Raw genomic sequence first — 20,166 nt, 5'->3', positions numbered from 1 at the left:
TAATACCCTTGACCTTATGTGTTTGCTCCCTCCTTTGCAAACGTAGAATGTTTTATTTGTAACTTTTATGAGTTAGAATAAAATCACTTGTCCTTCCTTGCTACTGTCTTTCATCTATCAGACATTTTGCTCTCTGGCCTCCCAGCCAGGTGGTTCTTCTCAGAGTATTTATAGAACTGTATTTGTGATGGCTCCCTTTTAGGAAGTGGGTGCGTATGTTGTACTTTTGCTTTCGGTCACAGGATGAAACCTCACTTCAAGTGGGAAATTACCAATGAAGCTGGTGGCTGGGCTTTCCTGCGCCCCATTTCTGTGAACATTCTTGGAGTTGGCAGCATTTTTTCCCTGACATCCTGAGCTGTACACAGCTATGAACCAAACCTGGCTGCTTTGCATGTGCCTGAAGGCCTCCCAGCCAGGCGGTTCTTCTGGAACATTCCAGCTGGTCTCATCCCTGTGAATCCCTCCTGCCCCTCACCACTCTGGACAGTCCAGGCAGGGGTTTAGAAGGAAATTCATCTGCACTGGGACTCTCCATGTGCTAAGGCGGCCCACAGCTTTTTGCCTGGGTAAGCAGAGCCCAGAGAGCCCATTGGGTGAAAAATAGGTGGTACTGTAATTACTTCAAAGCCATAGCAAGTCTGGGCAGGCACTGAGGGAGGATACTAAATCTGGAGGCTGAAATGCAGAGGGCAAAACTGGGAGCTAACTGGGCAGTGGATCCCAGGGGAGAGATGGGAGGAGCCCCTGCTGGGGCGGCCGCTGGGGCTGAGGCTGGCCCTGACCCTGATGGTTCCCTCCTCTGCCAGCACAGAGGAAGGGAAGGCTTCATGGATAGTACTTCCTACTGCACAAACTCCTAAATGCGAAGCATTTTGTCATCCAAAGGCAGGGACAGAGAGGCAGTGTGACCCTATATCTCTTACCCTAATAGGCCAAATAATGATCTAGAGAAACTCAAAATCCTTGGATCCAAAGGCTCACACCACAGGGGAGTAGGAAGTGGTGGGCTGGGAAGGGTAGTGGGTTGGGGGTGACCAAGGAATGTGTACCCCTTCCCCTTAACCCCCACCTCCTGATGCAGCCGCAATTTTTGTCAACCACTCCTGGGCCAAACAGCAGTCACTGTCAGGTCAGCTGGCTGGGGACACCTGTTCTGGTCCAATTCTTTCATTTCATCGACTGGAGGGCTCCCAGAGAGGTGAAGGGGCATATCTGAGGTCACACAGCCAGTTTTGGGGAGACACTGAAACTCAAATCCCAGTCTCCTGGTGGCCTTGCCATGGCTCCTTCCACTCAACCTGTTACCTCTCTGTGTCAGGCAAGATGGGAAATGCTGGGAGACTTTGATAAAGGCTGACAAAAACGGTTCCCGTGAGTCTGCAAATGCATGGAAGAGAATCAAAGGGAAAATAAATGACTCCTATAAATATTTATGTCGAAATCTGGCACTATGACCTGCAGAACCAGTAGGGGCTCCGAGAAAAGTTCAATCCAGGGTTGGAAAAACAATAGTTAATTTTTTTCAAAACACTCAGCAGAGCTGAAAAACAGTGTGTTCCAAAACAAGTAAGTTCCGTTGACTGAGTGACCATAGTTTTTATTCATTTCATTGTTTATGGCCTCGCTGTTAAAGCTTTTTTTTTTTTTTAGTAAAGCTATTATTATTGTTAAAAACATACTATTTCTGACATCATGAATTTTTTTTTTTTTTTTTTGACACCCAAAGCCAAAACATTCTGTTTTTTGGACCAAGGACTCCTTGAGGTTTGAAGAACCAGAAAATTGTTTTCCATGTGGCTCTAGAAAGGCCAGCATTCCCTAAGGGATGCTTCCCCTTATCTGGAGTTAAGAATTGTCCCAGTGTCCAGCTCAATGGCTCGGAGGCAGGCCCATCCTCCAGGTCCCTCGGAGCAGGAGAGCTGTTCCCAGTCAGCTTGACCAGGCCCCAGTCCCTCGCAGCAGGCCCTAAGGCAGTCAGACAGTGGGGCTTTAGAACAGCCTGGGAGGCCCAAGCCTTCTGGGCTTTGCAGTCTGATGACCTGAGAAATGCTAACATCCTTTGGGTTGTAACTCCAAAAAGGAGACTCCAGATCTCCTTCTAAATTCTGGAGATCTTTAGTCTTCTGAAGTCTAAAGTGTAGGCACTGCAGCAGTCTTGGAGGAAGCTGACAAAACCCAGAAGTGTCTGTTCCTTCAGCCACCCCAGAGCCATTGGAAGAAGGCACAGGCAGTCGTACCAGCAAACAACTCACCTTTATGTTTCTTGGTTATGTCTAGAGCTGCAAATACCCTTTCGCTTGGCCTCACCCACTGGCATTCGATACCAGTGCTCTTGTACCCTAGCTGTGGGGGCTCAAACACTGGGGGTGTTCAATGTGTCATGACCTGAATGCCTTCTGTGAGCCAGGTATAGGTCCTTTCTCCATCTCCCTTGTCCCAGCTTCTCTCCCACCTCCAACCCCACTCTTAACAGCCCCTCCCTGCCAGCCCCCTCTACTGCCTGCTCTTTCCATCTCTTGCAGGTGGCTCCTCCTCCCCTCTCCTTTCACCTGGTCTTGGGCTGGCTTGGACCTGCTTCTGCCTTTCTAATCCTTGCCAACCTTGCCATCTCTACACCCCTCTGCATGTCCTCATTCTTGACATCCTTGCCCTCTGTTCTTAACCATGCCTGAAATCTTACCACTAGACTCCTTCAACCTTGCCCCTTCTTTAAAACTCTGTTTTGACTCTCCTGCCATCAATACCCCTCCTCATGTGCTCTGTCAATCCGATTTTCTTGCCCGTAAGATGAGCTGGGAAAATGGCAATGACACCCAGCTCAGCCGGACTCCCTGTGTGTGGACAAATGCAGGGCACCACAGAAAGGTGGCCATGCCTTTCAAATGTGTGGCTTCCTACCCATGAGTGGATCCCAAAGTCATTTTATTGGATTGCAGCCAACAGTGAAAAATAAATAGAACAGAACATACTGGAGGACGTCCCCCAGGGAAGGGTAAGTATTGTTTTGTGACATTTTTGTTTTCGTCGTTTCTGTGTGTGTGCGTTGCAAGTCTCAGTGTGAAATATATTTCTTACTGTGAGTTGCAACCAAAAAAGTTCAAAAAGTCCCTCATCTAAAGAACTAATGAAGACATCAAAGACCCATTATTGAAGGTGATGGGAGTGAGAAGTGGCTCAAGAAATTTGCCTGGGCCGGGCACAGTGGCTCAGGCCTGTAACCCCAGCACTTTGGGAGACCGAGGCGGGTGGATCACCTGAGGTCAGGAGTTTGAGACCAGCCTGGTCAACATGGTGAAACCTCGTCTCTACTAAAAATACAAAGATTAGCTGGGCATGGTGGCAGGTGCCTGTAATCCCAGCTACTCGGGAGGCTGAGGCAGAAGAAATGCTTGAACCCAGGAGGCGGAGGTTGCAGTGACCTGAGATCGTGCCATTATACCCCAGCCTGGGCAACAAGAGAAAAAAAACTCCATCTCAAAAAAAAAAAAAAAAAAAAAAGATTGCCTGGCTGTGGAGGCTCAGAGAGAGCCCTGCATTCCTTAGAGAACCTGTAGGTCCTACAGGTGGGGCTGCCGTTCTCCTACTGGAGGAAGCAGGGCATGGTTTAGGAACTTTCACCCAGAAAGGTCTGTAGAAACTGTCAAGATTCACACTCAGCATTCGGACTCCAATTTGCATACAAATCAAAGACTGAACTCTTAATTAATGGTCATCAAAATCAAAAGAAAGCGTTTAAAAGGAATAGGATCCTTTAGAGAGTTTTCCTTGCAGCTCCATCTGCTATTTCTCTAGCCCATAAAATCAAGACCCAGACAATGTGCCCCATGGAAGCGGAGTCCGGCCAGATTTGGAAATCTGCCATCTTTTTTGGTGAGATCATCAGATGCTGCCACTTAAAGTGCAACAGAGCATGAGTCTCATCCCTGTGGACTGGAGGCAGCCGAGTTCCAACTCATCTCACGCATCCAGAGCCGTGGACAGGGATGGCCAAGCCTGGAGTTACTGGCAGTAAAAGGTGAGCACGTTTTCCTGGTTTCCTCGGATCAGGATGACTGGAGGTCTGAGGTCCTGGGACAGGGTCTCCAGCCAGGCCATGTACAGAGAGCTGGGGCACTCCCCCTTCCTCCCTATGGGCAAAGTGCTGCAAAGCATGAAAAAGCGGCAGAGGAGTGATTACCACGGGGCCTCTCCACACGCCAAGCTCCTGGTTTGTTTTCAGAACAGCGAGTCTGTTTACTGTCCCTCAGAGCTCCTTCCACCCACCCTAAGAATGACCTCCCAACTTTCCGCACAAACATGACCCAGAATGGACCTTCTGCCGTGAAGCGTTTCCAAACAAAGCCATGGTCCACAAGCCCCATGGGATCTAGTCCTCACCAAGCCCACGGCTTCACCTCCTCCTACCCTCGCCTTGCTCACCCCTGATGCCCTGTGGCTTTCTTTCCATTCCTAAAAAAACGCCAAGCTCACTTCTGCCTCCAACCTTTGCACTTGACGTTCTCCCCACCCAGCAGGAAAAGAGCGGCCCCAGCTCTGCACCTGGTCACTTCCTTTGAGTCAGGCAAGTTCACCCACCTCCTTCCCTGGTCACTTCTCCAGGGCAGGCCGCCCACGCCTCTTCCTCACATCACCCCACTTTACTGTCTTCAGAGCCCTCCACAGTCCCAACAGCATCTTCTGATTTATGTGCTTGTCCCTCCACGTTAGAATGTTCGCTCACAAGCAGGCCGGATCTGTCTTGTTCACCCCCCTTCTCCCAGTGCCCAGAACACAGTCTGATACAGTCGGGCTCAGTTATATATTTGTTAAGTGGGCGACCCTTCCCCATCGGGCCACCCGCTTCATGCCAGGCTTGCCTCTTCAGCCCTGTGCCAGCCTGTGGCCACAGCAATGTGATATGTTCCTGTTCATTCATTGTCCAGCTCAGTGTTCTGGTCCTGCCTCCTGCCCTGTGCAGGAGGCCCTGGGAGCAAGACTCCACCACTGCCTATGGGGAGGCCCCTTCTCTTAACTGTGCAAAGCTGCGTGAATAAAAAGATGCCCTGGGAATGCTGTTCAGCCATGTCTTCCAACTATTTCAGGAAGTGACTTTTCTACTATCTGGAGAATTCCAAAAATGCATTGGGATGGCCACAGCTGCCCAGCTCTGGGCTTCAGGAGGGTCTCTGAGCTCCAGCAGGGTCTCCCAGGTCCAGCTGGTGCCACGTGAAGTCGGGGCACCAGCACCTTCTGTGCGACTCACTTGAATGTCTGTTTTCCCCAAGTACATCCCCCTGGGGAACGGGCAGGGCCCGCAGCACCACGTCCCTTCACAGCTGGGGGAACTGGGGCGGGAGGAGGATGCTGGAGCGCTGGGATCAGAGCCAGGCTCTGGCATCTGAGTCGTGGCTTTGCCACTTCCTCAGCCAGATGACCTTTGCAGAGTTTCTCTTCTCTAAAACAAGAACACAAAAACCTCCCTCTCAGGATGTTTGTGACGCTAAAGCCAGCAAAGCACACGCAGGCACAGCACAATGCCTGGCACACAGTGAGCGCTCCGTAAGGTCAGCAGCTGTCATCAGCACTTAGTACTGACCAGCACGCGACAGCTAAGCCAGTGGCGGCAAAGCCGGAACTTGAACCGAGGTCTTGGCATCTTCCCTCCGCAGCAGCCTCTGCTCACGGCGACTCCAACCTCCTCTGAGAAGGGTAACTGGGATCCTAAACAGCTGTGTCATACTTGAGGTTCCATCCACAAAGCTTCACCTGGGACAAGCCCTACCCTCCTTTAAAAAACAATGTCCTGGGCCGGGCGTGGTCACGCCTGTAACCCCAGCACTTTGGGAGCCCGAGGCGGGTGGCTCACTTGAGCCCAGGAGTTTGAGACCAACCTGGGCAACATGGTGAGACCCTGTCTTTACAAAAAATACAAAAATTAGTTGGGCATGATGGCACACGCCTGTGGTCCCAGCTACTCAGGAAGCTGAGGCGGGAGGATCATTTGAGCCTGGGAGGTCGAGGCTGCGGTGAGCATGATTGCGCCACTGCACTGCAGCCTGGGCAACAGAGTGAGACTGTCTCAAAACAAACAAACAAAAAAGGTCTCAAAAATTAGGGAAGGCGGGTTGGTCTAAGGCCATTTCATTAAGCTATAGTCATCTGAGTTCAAATATTTAGTGACTTTCCAGGGGAAAGGGACATAGGACTACTGAGACCAAACTCTCCTGACTGAGCAGTTATGCAAGAGGCAGACAATGCCATCCAGGAAGCAGTAACTGATTTCAGGGACTGAATTCAGAAATGTCAAAGGCCACGAGAGAAATGGTGCCTGTATCATGGGGGTGGGGAACACCCATCACCTCTGTGGTGGACTTTTAAATCAGAACCACAGTCACAAGCTCCAGATGCAATTCCCACTTCCTGTCTGCAAGACCCTGGCCAAGCTGCTTAACTCCTCTGAAGCTGCTTCCTCATCTCTAAAGTAGGAGTGAGGGGGTGATTATAATAGAGTTTTGAGGCCAGGCACAGTGGCTCATGCCTGTAATCCCAGCATTTTGAGAGGCCAAGGCAGGTAGATTGCTTGAGCTCAGGAGTTGGAGACCAGCCTGGGCCAACATGGTAAAATCCTGTCTCCATAAAAGATACAAAAAACTAGCCAGGCCTGGTGGCATGTGCCTGCAGTCCCAGCTACTCGGGAGGCTGAGGTAGGAGGATTGTTTGAATCCCGGGAGGTGGAGGTTGCAGTGAGTTGAGATCTCACTACTGCTCTCTAGCCTGGGTGACAGAGTAAGACCCCGCCTCAAAAACAAAGAAAATTATAGGACCAAAAAGGCCCGAGTCACAGGTTACAAAAATAACAACAACAACAACAACAACAACAACAAAAAACCAAAAAAACAAAGAGGTTGCAGTGAGCTGAGATCCTGCCACTGCACTCCAGCCTGGGTGACGGAGTGAGACGCTGTCTTAAAATTAGGGCTTTGCAAATTCATAAGGCCTGATGCCTTGAGTATCATATAGAGGCCCAAGCCATAAAATGCAATGTTGATTATTACTATTTTGATTATTGCTGTTTGGCTTTGAGGAGGGAGTGTTTTAGAAAAAAAGAGGCATCTGGACCCAATAGGAATATGTTGCTAGGCTAGTCAAAGGTTGTTGGGCTCTTTATGAGGCTGGTTTATCAGCTGTGCTGGGGTAGCTGAGCTCAAACCTGGGGCCATTTGATAGCCTACTGATTAGTGAACAGCAGTTGACCAAGTGCTACCTCAAACCGGCTCTAGAAAATGCCCCAAGCACGCTCTCCCAAATGCTAGACAATGTGATCTAATCATTTCACGGAGGCTTGGGAGATTTTTTTTTCCCCTTCCTCAGAATTTCTGGGCCGCACCCTAGAGCCTGGTCTGGAAGGCACTGAGGAACTTGCATTTTCCACAGTCCCCTGGTAGTTCTGATGAAGCAGACCCTCTGACTGAACTTGTAGAGAAACACTAGGCATGACTCCAGGTTGGAGATTAGTGATGGAAAGATGCAGCTGCTCTGTCCTCCTGGTGGACTTGGCTCAATAGCTGGGGCCTCTTTGGGCAACAGCTGTAGCTACTGGCATGGGGTGGGATGCCCTGGGCAGGGGTCTTCTCTTGGGTCACTGGATTTATAATCACTTGTATCGGTGAATCCCACAAAGACTGGTGGGTGGGGATTGGTTTTCCCTGTGAGTTTGGGGGACGGTGGTGGGGATGGGGGTGGGAAGGGAGAGATTCCAACTGATGGTGACCTCCTGGGATGAAATTCTTCATCTTATGGCTTAAGAGACTGAGAGACTGATTTTTTTTTTTTTTGGTACAGACAGGGTCTCACTATGTTGCACAGGCTGGTCTTCAACTCTTGAGCTTGATCAATCCTTCAGCCTCAGCCTCCCAAAGTGCTGGGATTACAGGCATAAGCCACTAAGCCCAGCTGAGACTGACTCATTTTAATGACAAATAAACTTAGAATCACAGCATGTTAGCATGAAAGAGAATCTTGGAAATACTTTTGTTAACTATTTATAATTAGGGAAACTGAGGCTAGAGAGACATGGGGTCTTACCCAAGGCCACACAGTGGGCTAATGGCATAGACAAAATGCACACATGCCTCTCTGAACAGAGGCGGCACTAAGCTGTGGTCTGGCACACCCATGCACACCCACCAGGCACCATACCCAAGGAAGAGTCTGGGGAGGCGCCCCAGGACGAAGCCATTTCCACTGTCTGGCACTCGGACCCAGCCCTCACCCTGGACCAACCTTGCCCTAGGAACATTCTCTGCTAGGTGTTGGCAAGAGGTCTGCAGATAAGCCCAGCCCCTTTCCTTATCACTGTTCTCCAAGGAAACATGGGGCACTTTCTTTGTACAAAAAAAATATGTCCCTAAAGCCCCAGGAGGCATTGTTCTGGGCAGAGCCAGCCTCCTGAGTGTGCAACCAGCACAGTCACATGGGGCCTTCTGCTCAGGAGGGTCCCTTGTTTGTCTAATGCCCCGCTGTCACCATCTTGACATTCTTTTTTTTTTTTTTCCTAATGCCTTAAGTCACACAAGAAAGTGTTGCAAGTGACAGTTCAACCCAATTGACTACACTATAAATTATATTACTATCTGCGGCCGGGCACTGTGGCTCACGCCTGTAATCCCAGCACTTTGGGAGGCTGAGGTGGGTGGATCACCTGAGGTCAGCAGTTCAAGATCAGCCTGGCCAACACAGTGAAACCCCATCTCTACTAAAAATACAAAAAATTAGCCGGGCAAGGTGGCAGTATTCGGGAGGCTGAGGCAGGAGAATCACTTGAACCCAGAAGGCAGAGGTTGCAGTGAGCTGAGATCACACCACTGCACTCCAGCCTTGGCGACAGAGTGAGACTCTATCTCAAAAAAAAAAAAAAAAAAAAAAGTTATATCACTATCTGAGAAATAAATGCAATCATCCTTTAAAAAATAAATTAAAAAAGCACACACTGACATTAGGGACATCAGGGCATGAGGAATACTGTGTCCTGGGGCGGACTGACAATGGTCTGTTGTTACACTTCTGTGCTCTTACACTCATCTGCTAAGAAGGGTTTGCACACTGCGTGGGATATTAGGAATCATGAAGGATTCTGCATGCTCTACTGTCTACTGGCACATAGGCAGTGACTGGGAAGAACAGAAACTGTAAGTCAGAACCATTTGCTACAGTCTGAATATTCATATCCCCCCAAAATTCACACGTTGAAATCCATATCCCCAGGGTGATGGTTTTAGGAGGTGGGGCCTTTGGGAGATGATGAGGTTATGAGAGTGGAGCTGAGAGTGGAGCCCTATGACCTATGAATAGGATTAGAGCTCTTATAAAGAGGCCCCAGAGAGCTCCCTGGCTCCTTCCACCAAGTGAGGACACAGCAACAAGGCTCATCCATGAGTCAGCAAAGGAGCCCTGCCTCCGACTCTGAATTTATCTAGGACTTCCCAGCTTCTAGAAAAATAAATTTCTGTTATTGATAAGCCCAGCCTATGGTATTTTGCTATACCAGCCTGAATGTTCTAAGACATGATTCCTGAAAACTGCTTTAGTGTATGGAAGTAGCGTTTGAGTATTATCCAAGCACGATTCTAGCTCTGTCATCCAGGCTGGAGTGCGGTCGCATGATCTTGGCTCACGGCAACCTCTGCCTCCCAGGTTCAAGCAATTCTCCTGTCTCAGCCTCCCGAGTAACCGGGATTACAGGTGTGCACCACCAGGCTTGGCTGATTTTTTGCATTTTTAGTAGAGATGGGGTTTCACTATGTTGACCAGGCTGGTCTCAAATTCCTGACCTCAAGTGATCCACCTGCCTTGGCCTCCCAAAGTACTGGGATTACAGGCATGAGCCACCGCACCCAGCCCCAAGCACGTTTCTAATTGCCTGAACCACTCTCCTGGTGACAAAATTCCACTAACTGGTAAATGCAAAAATTTTACCTCTGTCCTGTCAATGAAGAGTAACTGGTGCTGGTGCCTTTTGAATTCTCCTGGGCATCTTTTTTTTCACATGAGAGTTTTTAGTTTATTAATCTTCTTGTAGAAAATCCACAATGGCCGCAGATAATGTCATTGCCACCCCTTTACTCCTTTGGCTGTGATCCAATCTCCAGCCCACCTTTTGCCAATACCAACACTGGCCTTTACAGTCCCCGTAACTTCCTTCATTCTGTTCTTGCGTTCCTTTCATTGCTTTTTTGAGGTCTTTTTCTTCTCACACAGGCCATGTCTTTCAAGTCTATGTTTGGGTTTACTTTTCTTTGCATAATCCAAGGAATCATAAATTATGCCAAAGCTAGTTGTTTTCCCACCACCAAAATTAGTTCTAAATCCAAATGCATAGATGATATTCAGTGTGGTCTTGTACATTTTGGCTAGTTTGTCCTGAATTTCTATCTTACGTACTGTTGCCTTCCCAGGGTGAAGGACATAGATGACCATTTGTTTCCTCTGAAGTAGTCAGTTGGTCATGACCTTCCTAGTTTGGATACTTACTGATTCATTCATGATGACAGTCAATCCTCAGACAGCCAGGGAGGAAAAACCCTCATGGACATCTTAAGACAGACTGGAGGTCCAGAAACCTCCAGGTCAGGTCTCCAAACTGGTTGCTTAGCTGCTAGCCTTTGGTGAGACCTAGGAGGATGCATATCCTTAAGCTTTATCTACTTATCTGCTAGAAGCCATTGGCCATTTTCAGTCTGAACCCGTTTGCTGTTTTGATCTTCTCAAAGGGGCACTTACACTACTTAAAAGAAACATTGCCAGTGCTCTCCTGAAAGAGGGTATTGCAGACACAGCGGTAAGGGATGCATGCAACTTATATAGTACTCAAGCAACAGAAGTAGTGGGAACATAAGTGTGAGTTGCTTTTATCACCCTCAATGGACCACTTGTTCTGAGATCTCCTCTCATGAATCTAAGATCCTTAGATCCTGGCATCTGCAGTCCAGGTCAGATGGTGACAAGTCTGGGAATGGGTTGTATCACCAGAGCTGAAGGATCCCTCCCATCTGAGCACATCTTCCTAGAACAACGTGTGGTGACAGGTTTTTGGGGACCTTCCTACCAGAGAAAAGCAAGCTTGATGAGGCACTTGTGGTTGCTCTCCAAGGCAGGATGCATTTTGCAGATTTATGGAAACGTTCAAACAGGTGAATGTTGAAAAATGATACCCTGAAGTTTCATGCCCACGTCATCATCTGTCTACATCAATGATCAACCTATGATCGGTTGTGTTGAACCCCCACCCCTCCTCCTTTCCACCACCATGAGATTTTTTAAAAAACAAATTCCATACATCCTATGTGAGAATGTAAGGGAGATTGCTTTGAAAGGGAAGGCCACATCTTGACCTTCTTAATATTTTCTGAGCAAGGTGCCCCACATTTTCGTTTTGTCCTAGGCCTTGTAAATTGTGTAGTTGATCCTGGCTTCAGGACATGAACAAACAGGTTCCACGGACGTTTCGGCTGTTCTGCAGAACCTGGCATCTGCAGTCCAGGTCAGATGGTGACAGGTCTGGGAGTGGGTTGCACCACCAGAGCCGAAAGATCCCTTCTGTCTGATTCCCAGGTGGTTGGCCCCCAGGAAATGCAGGAGATGCCAGTTACTTGCTTTGGCAAAGACCCCTTGTCCCCCGAGCTGAGGGCTTGGCTGCTCATGTTCTTCTTCTTTCTTTCTTTCTTTTTTTTTTTTTTTTGAGACAGAGTTTCACTCTTGTTGCCTAGGCTGGAGTGAAATGGTGCGACCTTGGCTCACAGCAACTTCTGCCTCCCAGGTTCAAGCAATTCTCCTGCCTCAGCCTCCCGAGTAGCTGGGATTACAGGTACGCAACCATGCCCAGCTAATTTTGTATTTTTAGTAGAGACAGAGTTTCTCCATGTTGGTCAGGCTGGTCTCGACCTCCTGACCTCAGGTGATCTGCCCGCCTCAGGCTCCCAAAGTGCTGGGATTACAGGCGTGAGCCACCGCGCCTGGCTGATCATGTTCTTCTTACAGGCCTCTTACAGAGAGAGCAGAGCTACCCTGAGACCTTAGGTGCATAGCTGTCACTTCCATTCCACATTCTGCTTGCTCAGCCCTGGCGAACACACCCCAGGGGTGGCTCAGAACTGGACGTGGGTCCAGTAGGAATAGCCAGGGCTGGGGTAGGCCTCTGTTTCTGTCGCTCAGGCTTGGAACCAACATCAGTTGGGAATGGCCGATAGCCAAGGAGGGCCAAGTGATTCCTGAACAACCAGGAGTCAATGTCCCTCTGGAAAGAGCTGGGTTCCCTCTTTGCCAAGTGGAATTTGGTAGGAAAAGGCAGCCAACAGGAAAAAGCAATGACAAGGGGCGGTCACTGATGCCTGGGACACGTGAGGCCCTCGACCCCTGCCAGCTGGAGCTCAGGTATAGGGCGGGCTCAGGCCCAGCCACGTGCTGAGAATCACCAGGGCTATGTTTATGGGAACTTTGGCCCTTCTGCTTCACAGGGGAAGGCTCGGGTCCTCCGTGGTGCCCCCGCTGAGCCCCTTCCCAGACCTGAGACACCTGACTCTTGACAGACTGGTCCTCCCACCAGCCAGGTACTACTTACATGACGATGAGAGCAGCGTCTCGGGAGTAATCCAGCAGAATCTCATTCAGCCTCACCTGCCGAAGGGACTGGGCGGGAGAAAGCCGAGTGGTCACTTCCCATATCCTCGAGGTCACTGGACCCTTCACCACGTCCATGGCCTCGTTAACATTTTCAACTGGATTCACGATTTACTTGTAGACTCTCCTGCCTCATAAATTCGTATAGACTCTCCTGCCTCCAGGAAGAAGGGGACCCTCAGAGTAATGGAGCACTAAGCTCACCTCCGCCAAGAAGCCTTCCATGGTTTTTCCTTGCCTGACTTTATGACCATAACCAGCGGGTTAGAGGGAAGAAAGAACACCTTACTAGGTTCAGATCTCAGCTCTCACATTTTGTAGCAGAGAGATCTTGAACAAGTCAGGTTGCCTTCCTGACCTTCATTGTCTTCATCTGTTAAATGGGTATGATGATACCTTCTCCAGGGGAATTTGGGGAGGATCAAATGAGACAACCTATGGAAAAGCAGCCGGCAGAGGGCCCGGTACACGAAAAATACTCTAGAAAAGACAGGGGAGCTCGGAGCAGGGACAGGTCGCCCCACTTCTTCTGTAACAGAGTATTGGAAGGTCTCCTTCAGACACGAGGTTTTATTCAGCATTTTCCAAAGAGCCAGATGGCTGCGTGGGCCCTTTGGGGCAAGGTCTCAGGGCTGACAGATTAGGGAAGTCCCCAAAGCTTTCGTGGGACTGGGTTGGGGGTGGGAGACTCCTTCCAATCCAAGGCCTATCTCAAATTGTTCAGAAATGATTGACACGCAGGCTCTGATCACGGACGGATGCCCTATCCTGGAGACCAGGAGACTCAGGGAAGGGAGTTCACCTGGGGAAGGGATTCTGGACTTTGCACTGTAGTTATTTGGGGCATACAAGTCCTTGTTGTGGGAAGTGTCCTGCACATTGTAGGATGTTTGGCAGCATCCCAGGTCTCTCCTCACTGCCTGACAGTAGCAAACCCCACTCCCGAGTTGTGACAAGCAAAAATGTCTCCAGAGGTTGCCAAATGTCCCCCAGGGGGTAAAATCTCTCGTGGTGGAGAATGACTGACACTGGGGGTAGAAGTCGGACCCGCCCCCGACCCCATCGCCCGCACTCCTAGAGCCCACTCCACCTTGACACAGTCACAGCACAGCTACAGGAGGAGGCCACACCCTCTCTTAGCCCTTAGAGTTCTGAAGGTGCTGTCCAGGAAGGGGCTCTGAGCTGTGGCAAGGATAGGGTCTATAGAGACTAAGCAGGGAAGGTCAGGCAGCTGTGGTGGCACACAGGACACTTTTTTTTTTTTTTTTTTCTTTGAGATGAAGTCTCACTCTGTTGCCCAGGCTGGAATGCAATGGCACGATCTTGGCTCACTGCAACCTCTCCCTCCCAGGTTCAAGTGATTCTCCTGCCTCAGTCTCCCAACAAGCTGGGATTACAAGTGCCTGCCACCATGCCCAGCTAATTTTTTTTTGTATTTTTAGTAGAGATGGGGTCTCACCATGTTGGCCAGGCTGGTCATGAACTCCTGACCTCAAGTGATCCACCTGCCTCGGCCTCCCAAGGTGCCAGGATTATAGGGGTGAGCCACCACGCCCGGCCTAACAGGACAGATTATACCCTGGCCGTCACCGTGAGTCTCAGGAATCTCTTCCACTCGGCATAGAGGAAGTGGGGAGGAGAAGGAGGAGGACTCCGGGCAGTCATGCCCACTGCCGGAGCTCACTCAAGATGGGCAGGAGGACCAGGCTCCCAGGTGAGGATAGCACTGAGCTCCACAGCCAGGTTACCCAGCAGCCTGAGCGACGGTGGTTTGAGGATCCCTCAGGGGCTGGAGTGGAAGGCAGGGTGGAGGATCGATGGGAGCGGCCGGGGGAGCTCAAGACATGCGGGACACCCGTCCCTGACCCAGTGATGTGCTGTGTTTCCCACCCCCACCCCTCTCCCACACCTTGACTCTGTTCTTCCTCATCTCCTCATCTGAGATCTTCCAGGGGCAGTCCCGCCGCATCTCGTTGACAGTGGCCTCATCCTTGAAGCCATCATTCAGACGGAAGGGTGCAATCATGTCCTCAAACCTCTTGGTGCTGGGGACGAGAGAGTGGATTGAGGCCGGCTGAGATGATAACCCCATGTCCAGGGGTGCCAGGTCCCTGCAGGGAGCTGGCAGTGGTGCCACAGCTCCCATTTTCAGGCTGAAACCCATCGGACAGTGCCATTTACAAAGTGGCCTCCATGTTGAATTCAGCTCTGAAGGCTGCGTCTGGCATCAACTGCACTTTCACAGGTTGCTCACAACCACTGACCTGTGACCCACTCGACCATCCAGCAGGTATTTACAGGGCATGATTCTGTACCAGGCTCCATCCTACACAACAGTGACCAAATCAGATTGTGTCCCCAGTCCTCACGGAGCCACAGTAATAAGCAAGTAGCAAATAAATGTGAAGTGGAAGCTTTATGAAGGGACAACCAAGTACTGGGACAAAGAATAACGGGTGGGGAAGGCCCTTCTGGGACCTGAGGATGTCTGTCCTTGCAAAGCCAGCTGTGCATGGGACAGGGGGTACTGAAGCAAACAGAACTGAACGTGCAGAGGCCCCGAGGCAGAGCGTGTTTGGCTTATATGAGGAGCAGTGAAGGAGCCTGTGTGCTGGAGCGAGGTGAGTGCAGGGAAGGGTGGGAGGAGGTGAGGACAGGCAAGCAGTGGGGGCCTAGTCAGGCAGGGCTTCCCTATCTGCTCCAAGTGAGACCAGAAGCTGCTGGGGGGTCTTCTGTGTGACGTGATTCACATTAAACACAGAGATTTAGGGTTGGGGCCGGGCATGGTGGCTCACACCTGTAATCCCAGCACTTTGGGAGGCCGACGCAGGTGGATCACCTGAGGTCAGGAGTTCGAGACCAGCCTGGCCGACATGATGAAACCCCGTCTCTACTAAAAATACAAAAATTAGCCAGGTGTGGTGGCACACGCCAGTAATCCCAGCTACTCAGGAGGCTGAGGCAGGAGATGGAACTACTGCACTCTAACCTGGGTGATGGAGTGAGACCCTGACTCAAAATAAAAATAAATAAATAAAAGAGATGTAGGGCTGATCAGCATTCAGATGATGCCATCTGCTATCTGAAGCCACAGGGATGGATGAGCTCACCTGGGACAGAGTAAAGGGAGAGAAGGGAAGAGGGTCAGGGCCGAACCCTAAGGATGCCAGCAAGGGCAAGTGAGGTCAAGGAGGAAGAGCCAGCAGAGGAACTGGAGGAAGGGCCCCTGATGCAGGAGGAAACCAGCGGAGGGGGTGTCTTGGAAGCCAAAAGAAGGCACGATCTTAAGAAAGATCACTGTCAAGTACAGCTGAAAGGTGGAGAGAGAGGACAGAAACGAACTCCGTGGGTGTGGCAACGTGGAGGTCACTGATGATGCTGGCAAGAGTGGTCTCAGACAGCAGGGGCAGTGGGTTGGGAGCAGGAAGATTAGGGGAGGGGAGGAGGCGTTGACAAAGTGCAAACATCTTGGAGTCTGGCTGTGCCAAGGAGAGAAATGGTCCAGGAGCTGGAGTCAGATGAAAGGTCAATGGAGGGGATTTTTAAAATAAGATGCTAGGCTGGGCATGGTGGCTCACGCCTGTAATCTCAGCACTTTGGGAGGCCAAGGCAGGTGGGTCACCTGAGGTCAGGAGTTTGAGACCAGCCTGGCCAACATGGTGAAACCCCACCTCTACTAAAAATACAAAAATTAGCTTGGCATGGTGGCATGTGCCTGCAGTCCCAGCTACTCAGGAGGCTGAGACAGAAGGATTACTTGAACCCAGGAGGCGAAGATCTCACCCATCTCTTTTTGATCATCGAGGCCAGCCTTTCTCAAGACTTTGCTTTTCCACCAGCAGAGACAACCCTACTCTCCTTGGCACCCTGATCTGTCTCTGCAGCATTGCGACTGCCCTTGGCATGCACCAGCCTGCAGCTATGCTTGGAGGATGGGGCTGCAGATTCCTCATCTCTGCCTCTGCAGCACCAAGCACAGCTCCTAACAAATGGTTGGAGCCAATGTATCCATCACTATTACATAGCTCCTTTCTGCTTGTCTTGATTTCCTTCCCTGTCCATGGGGGACATCCTTATGGCTGGGAGATGTAAGAGAAAAGTTAGGGCTAGCAGGTCAGGAGGAGACATACTTTAGTGAGGAGAGAGTCCTGGAAAACCTCATGCACACTGATTGACAAAATGCAAATCCTGTTTGTAAGTGTCTTATTTGAAGAAGATGAAGTTATACCATTTGGAAAGCAAACAGTCCCTGCTGAACCTACCATTGGTCATTGCTACAAATTCACACCGGGGTTTGCTTAAAGTCTGTGCTCCTGCCCTTGCGTGGAAGGAGGAAGGAAGCTGTTGCCCACGTCACTCACCTTTTCCCCACTCCCAGCACCAATGTGTTAATACAACGTCAGGGGCTGCAGCCACCTTGCCCAGGGTCCCCTCAGCCCCAGGGAGCGAACATGCCCCGGCCACAGCCACTGCAGAAGTTGTGCCCTCTGACACATCTAGGAAGGGCTTGGAGGAGAGCCCCTTGCTCCCAGCTTATTTAGGAAAAAGGGGGCAGCCGGCAGAGGGGTCTCCAGGCACACAGCTGGCCCTTCTGCCTGGAAGCTCCAAAACAGAACTTACTGCTCAGCCCGAGGGATCTGGTTGATGTCAGGGAGGATGTGGACTTCATGGAATCCCAGTCGGAACTTGCTCAGCAGAGAAATGATCCTGGAGGACGCATGGAGAGGTTTATTGTTATCACATTTTCTTGAGACAGAGTTTTGCTCTGTCTCCCAGGCTGGAATGCAGTGGTGCAATCTTGGTTCACTGCAACCTCTGCCTCCCAGGTTCAAGCGATTCTCATGCCCCAGCCTCCCAAGTAGTTGGGATTACAGATGTGTGCACTGTGCTTGGCTAATTTTTGTATTTTTAGTAGAGACAGGGTTTCGCCATGTTGGCCTCAAGTGATCCTCCTGCCTCGGTCTCCCAAAGTGCTGGCATTATAGGCGGGAGCCACCATGCCCAGCCTGAGAGTTTTAAAAATGTATTCATTCATTCAAATAATTTTTACTGAGCACCTACTGACTACATAGCAGTGAGGAAAACAGATTAAAGCCTGCCCTTGTGGAACATAGGTTTGGGGCAGACAGGAAACGGATACCCATAAAATGGGGTAGATGATGACAAGTGAAATGGAAAAGTAATTGACCAGACTTTCCCAAGTATCTGGTGGCCATCTCTGTACTAGCGCACGCAAAATTTTCACATGTCTACGCAGCTGCTGAGGATCTTGTTACCATGCTGATTCTGATTCAGCTGGTCTGGCGTGGGGCCTGGGATTCTGCATTTGTAACGCACTCCCAGGGATGCAATGCTGCTGGTCCACAGACAACACTTTGAGTAACAAAGGTCTAAGGGATAGGAAAGTTGAATAAAGGAAATTATAGAGTGGCTGAGGAAGCAAAGATAACACACAAGAAACTAGGTACAGAACCAGGAGTAGCAAGACAGACGGCACTGACTTTGCATCTAACAGGGAAGGAGAAGCCCACTGTGGTTTGTAGCAGTCAGAGAAGACTTCGCAGAGGTGGCAGTCTGGCTGGATGGTGAATGAGGGGTAGCACTGTTACAGGCCAAAGCGGGTGGGGCAGGGGAGGGTCTACACTGAAATCACCCAAGGAGCCTTCAAAACAATATACCTGCTGAGCGCGGTGGCTCACACCTGTAATCCAAGCACTTTGGGTGCTGAGATTACACCTGAGAATACACACCTGCTGAGGCAGATGGATCACCTGAGGTCAGGAGTTCGAGACCAGCCTGGCCATCATGACAAAATGCCATCTCTACTAAAAATACAAAAATTAGCCAGGTATGGTGGCATGCACCTAAAATTCCAGATACTTGAGAGGCTGAGGTAGGAGAATTGTTTGAACTCGGGAGGCGGATGTTGCAGTGAGCTGAGATTGTGCCATTGCACTCCAGCCTGGGCAATAGAGCGAGACTCCATCTCAAAACAAACAAACAAAAAACAATACACCTGGCAGGGCATGGTGGCTCACACTTGTAATCCCAGCACTTTGGGAGGCCAAGGTGGGCGGATCATGAGGTCAGGAGATCAAGACCATCCTGACTGACACGGTGAAACCCCATCTCTACTAAAAATACAAAACAATTAGCCAGGTGTGGTGGCAGGCGCCTGTAGTCCCAGTTACTCGGGAGGCTGAGGCAGGAGAATCGCTTGAACCCAGGAGGCGGAGGTTGCCGTGAGCTGCAATCACACGACTGCACTCCAGCCTGGGTGACAGAGTGAGACTCCATCTCAGAAAACAAAACAAAACCAACAAACAAAAAAATACACCTGCCTGGGCCCTTCCCCACCCCCTTGCCCACCATTGAGTCAGAAGCCCAGGGAAGGACGTGGTTTTGGCAATGCCCCCCCGTGATTCCGATGTGCCAGCCTGGTTAGGGACCACTGGACTGGTTGGTGGGGAACAGTCAAAATGAGGGAAGGCATTGGGGTCCAGGGGGTGAAACAGGGCAGTGAGGAGCTGGCCGGGATGCACAGAGTGTGGTGGGAGAGAGGAAGAAATGGGAGACAAGCCTGGAGGACCAGGCTGGGGCCCAGCAGTCAAGCCGCTGCTGGTCCCTGATCTTGGGGAGTGAAATTTTGAAAGCAGAGCCGTGGGCAGATTTGCTTGGTATACAGTAGCAGCGGAGGCTGGCAAGCCTGGGCTGTGCCTAGGCAAGGGCAGCATAGATCTGCCCCAGGATTATGTAGAGAGCAAAGGATGTGGCCCACCAAGGGACAGAGGGAGGCAGAGGAAGGGTTACACAACCCTCCCGCCAAGGGCATGCTGTTGACCCAGGCTGCCATAGCTTTGAGCTATACCAAACCTACTGAACCCAGCTTCCATTCACAGCCAGCACAGGAAGCAGAGACTGCAGAGCAATCCCGTATCTTATTTACTTTTTGGAGATCACAGAGAAGTCAAATGCTGCTTTTCCTAAGCAACACTTTCCTTAGCATTGCTGAAAAGGGGCTTTCCCGGGAGAAGTTCTTAGTGGGGGTGAGGAGAAAGCAATAGATTGCTGGGTTTCCCTTAATTCACCTGCGGGTGACTAGAGAATGGAGCATGGGAGGCCATCCTGGCATAGGACCAGGTGGTGCGGGCTGGGAGATCCCCTCCTACTATGACCCTGGGGCATCACAGCCAGGATAGTTGCAAAGGACACTAGCGACCGGGCAGGGGTTCTTCTCTTTGGCTAATTAATTGGATGACTTTGGGCAAACTGCCCCGTCTGTCTGTACCCTTCAGCCAACCTCCAGCCTACCATCTCCCACCTCACCTGACCTTGCTCAAAGCAGCAGCTGCCCAATTCCACCTGCCGACACCTGTCAACTCCACACTTGTGTGCCACCTGCCTTACTATTTACTTCCTTTTCTGTTTAAATCAACTCACATTCTGAATTAGATGCTTTTTTTTTTTTTTTTTTTGAGATGGAGTCTTGCTCTGTCACCCAGGGTGGAG

The 20,166-nt window shown here is 50.5% G+C and overlaps 1 protein-coding gene and 1 pseudogene across 1 annotated transcript in view; both read right to left on the bottom strand.

The window, feature by feature from the left end:
- Positions 1 to 1,574: 1,574 nt before the first annotated feature.
- The window catches only part of SLC12A3 (solute carrier family 12 member 3), a 65,234-nt gene continuing 46,642 nt past the window's right edge, over positions 1,575 to 20,166 (bottom strand). The window contains exons 24-27 of the mRNA XM_023210398.1: positions 17,278 to 17,364; positions 14,567 to 14,702; positions 12,599 to 12,666; positions 1,575 to 4,144 (exon numbers count right to left, since the gene is read on the bottom strand). Coding sequence (XP_023066166.1) covers positions 4,003 to 4,144; positions 12,599 to 12,666; positions 14,567 to 14,702; positions 17,278 to 17,364 — 433 coding nt within the window. The 3' untranslated portion in view covers positions 1,575 to 4,002. The remainder of the gene's footprint in view (positions 4,145 to 12,598; positions 12,667 to 14,566; positions 14,703 to 17,277; positions 17,365 to 20,166) is intronic.
- Positions 10,204 to 10,458, bottom strand: LOC111541201 (annotated as a pseudogene).

The sequence above is a fragment of the Piliocolobus tephrosceles genome, chromosome 17 (genome assembly GCF_002776525.5).
Source record: "Piliocolobus tephrosceles isolate RC106 chromosome 17, ASM277652v3, whole genome shotgun sequence".
Classification (NCBI taxonomy): domain Eukaryota; kingdom Metazoa; phylum Chordata; class Mammalia; order Primates; family Cercopithecidae; genus Piliocolobus; species Piliocolobus tephrosceles.
Note: the sequence above shows the minus strand (reverse complement) of the source record. Positions and strands in the feature narration are given on the sequence as shown.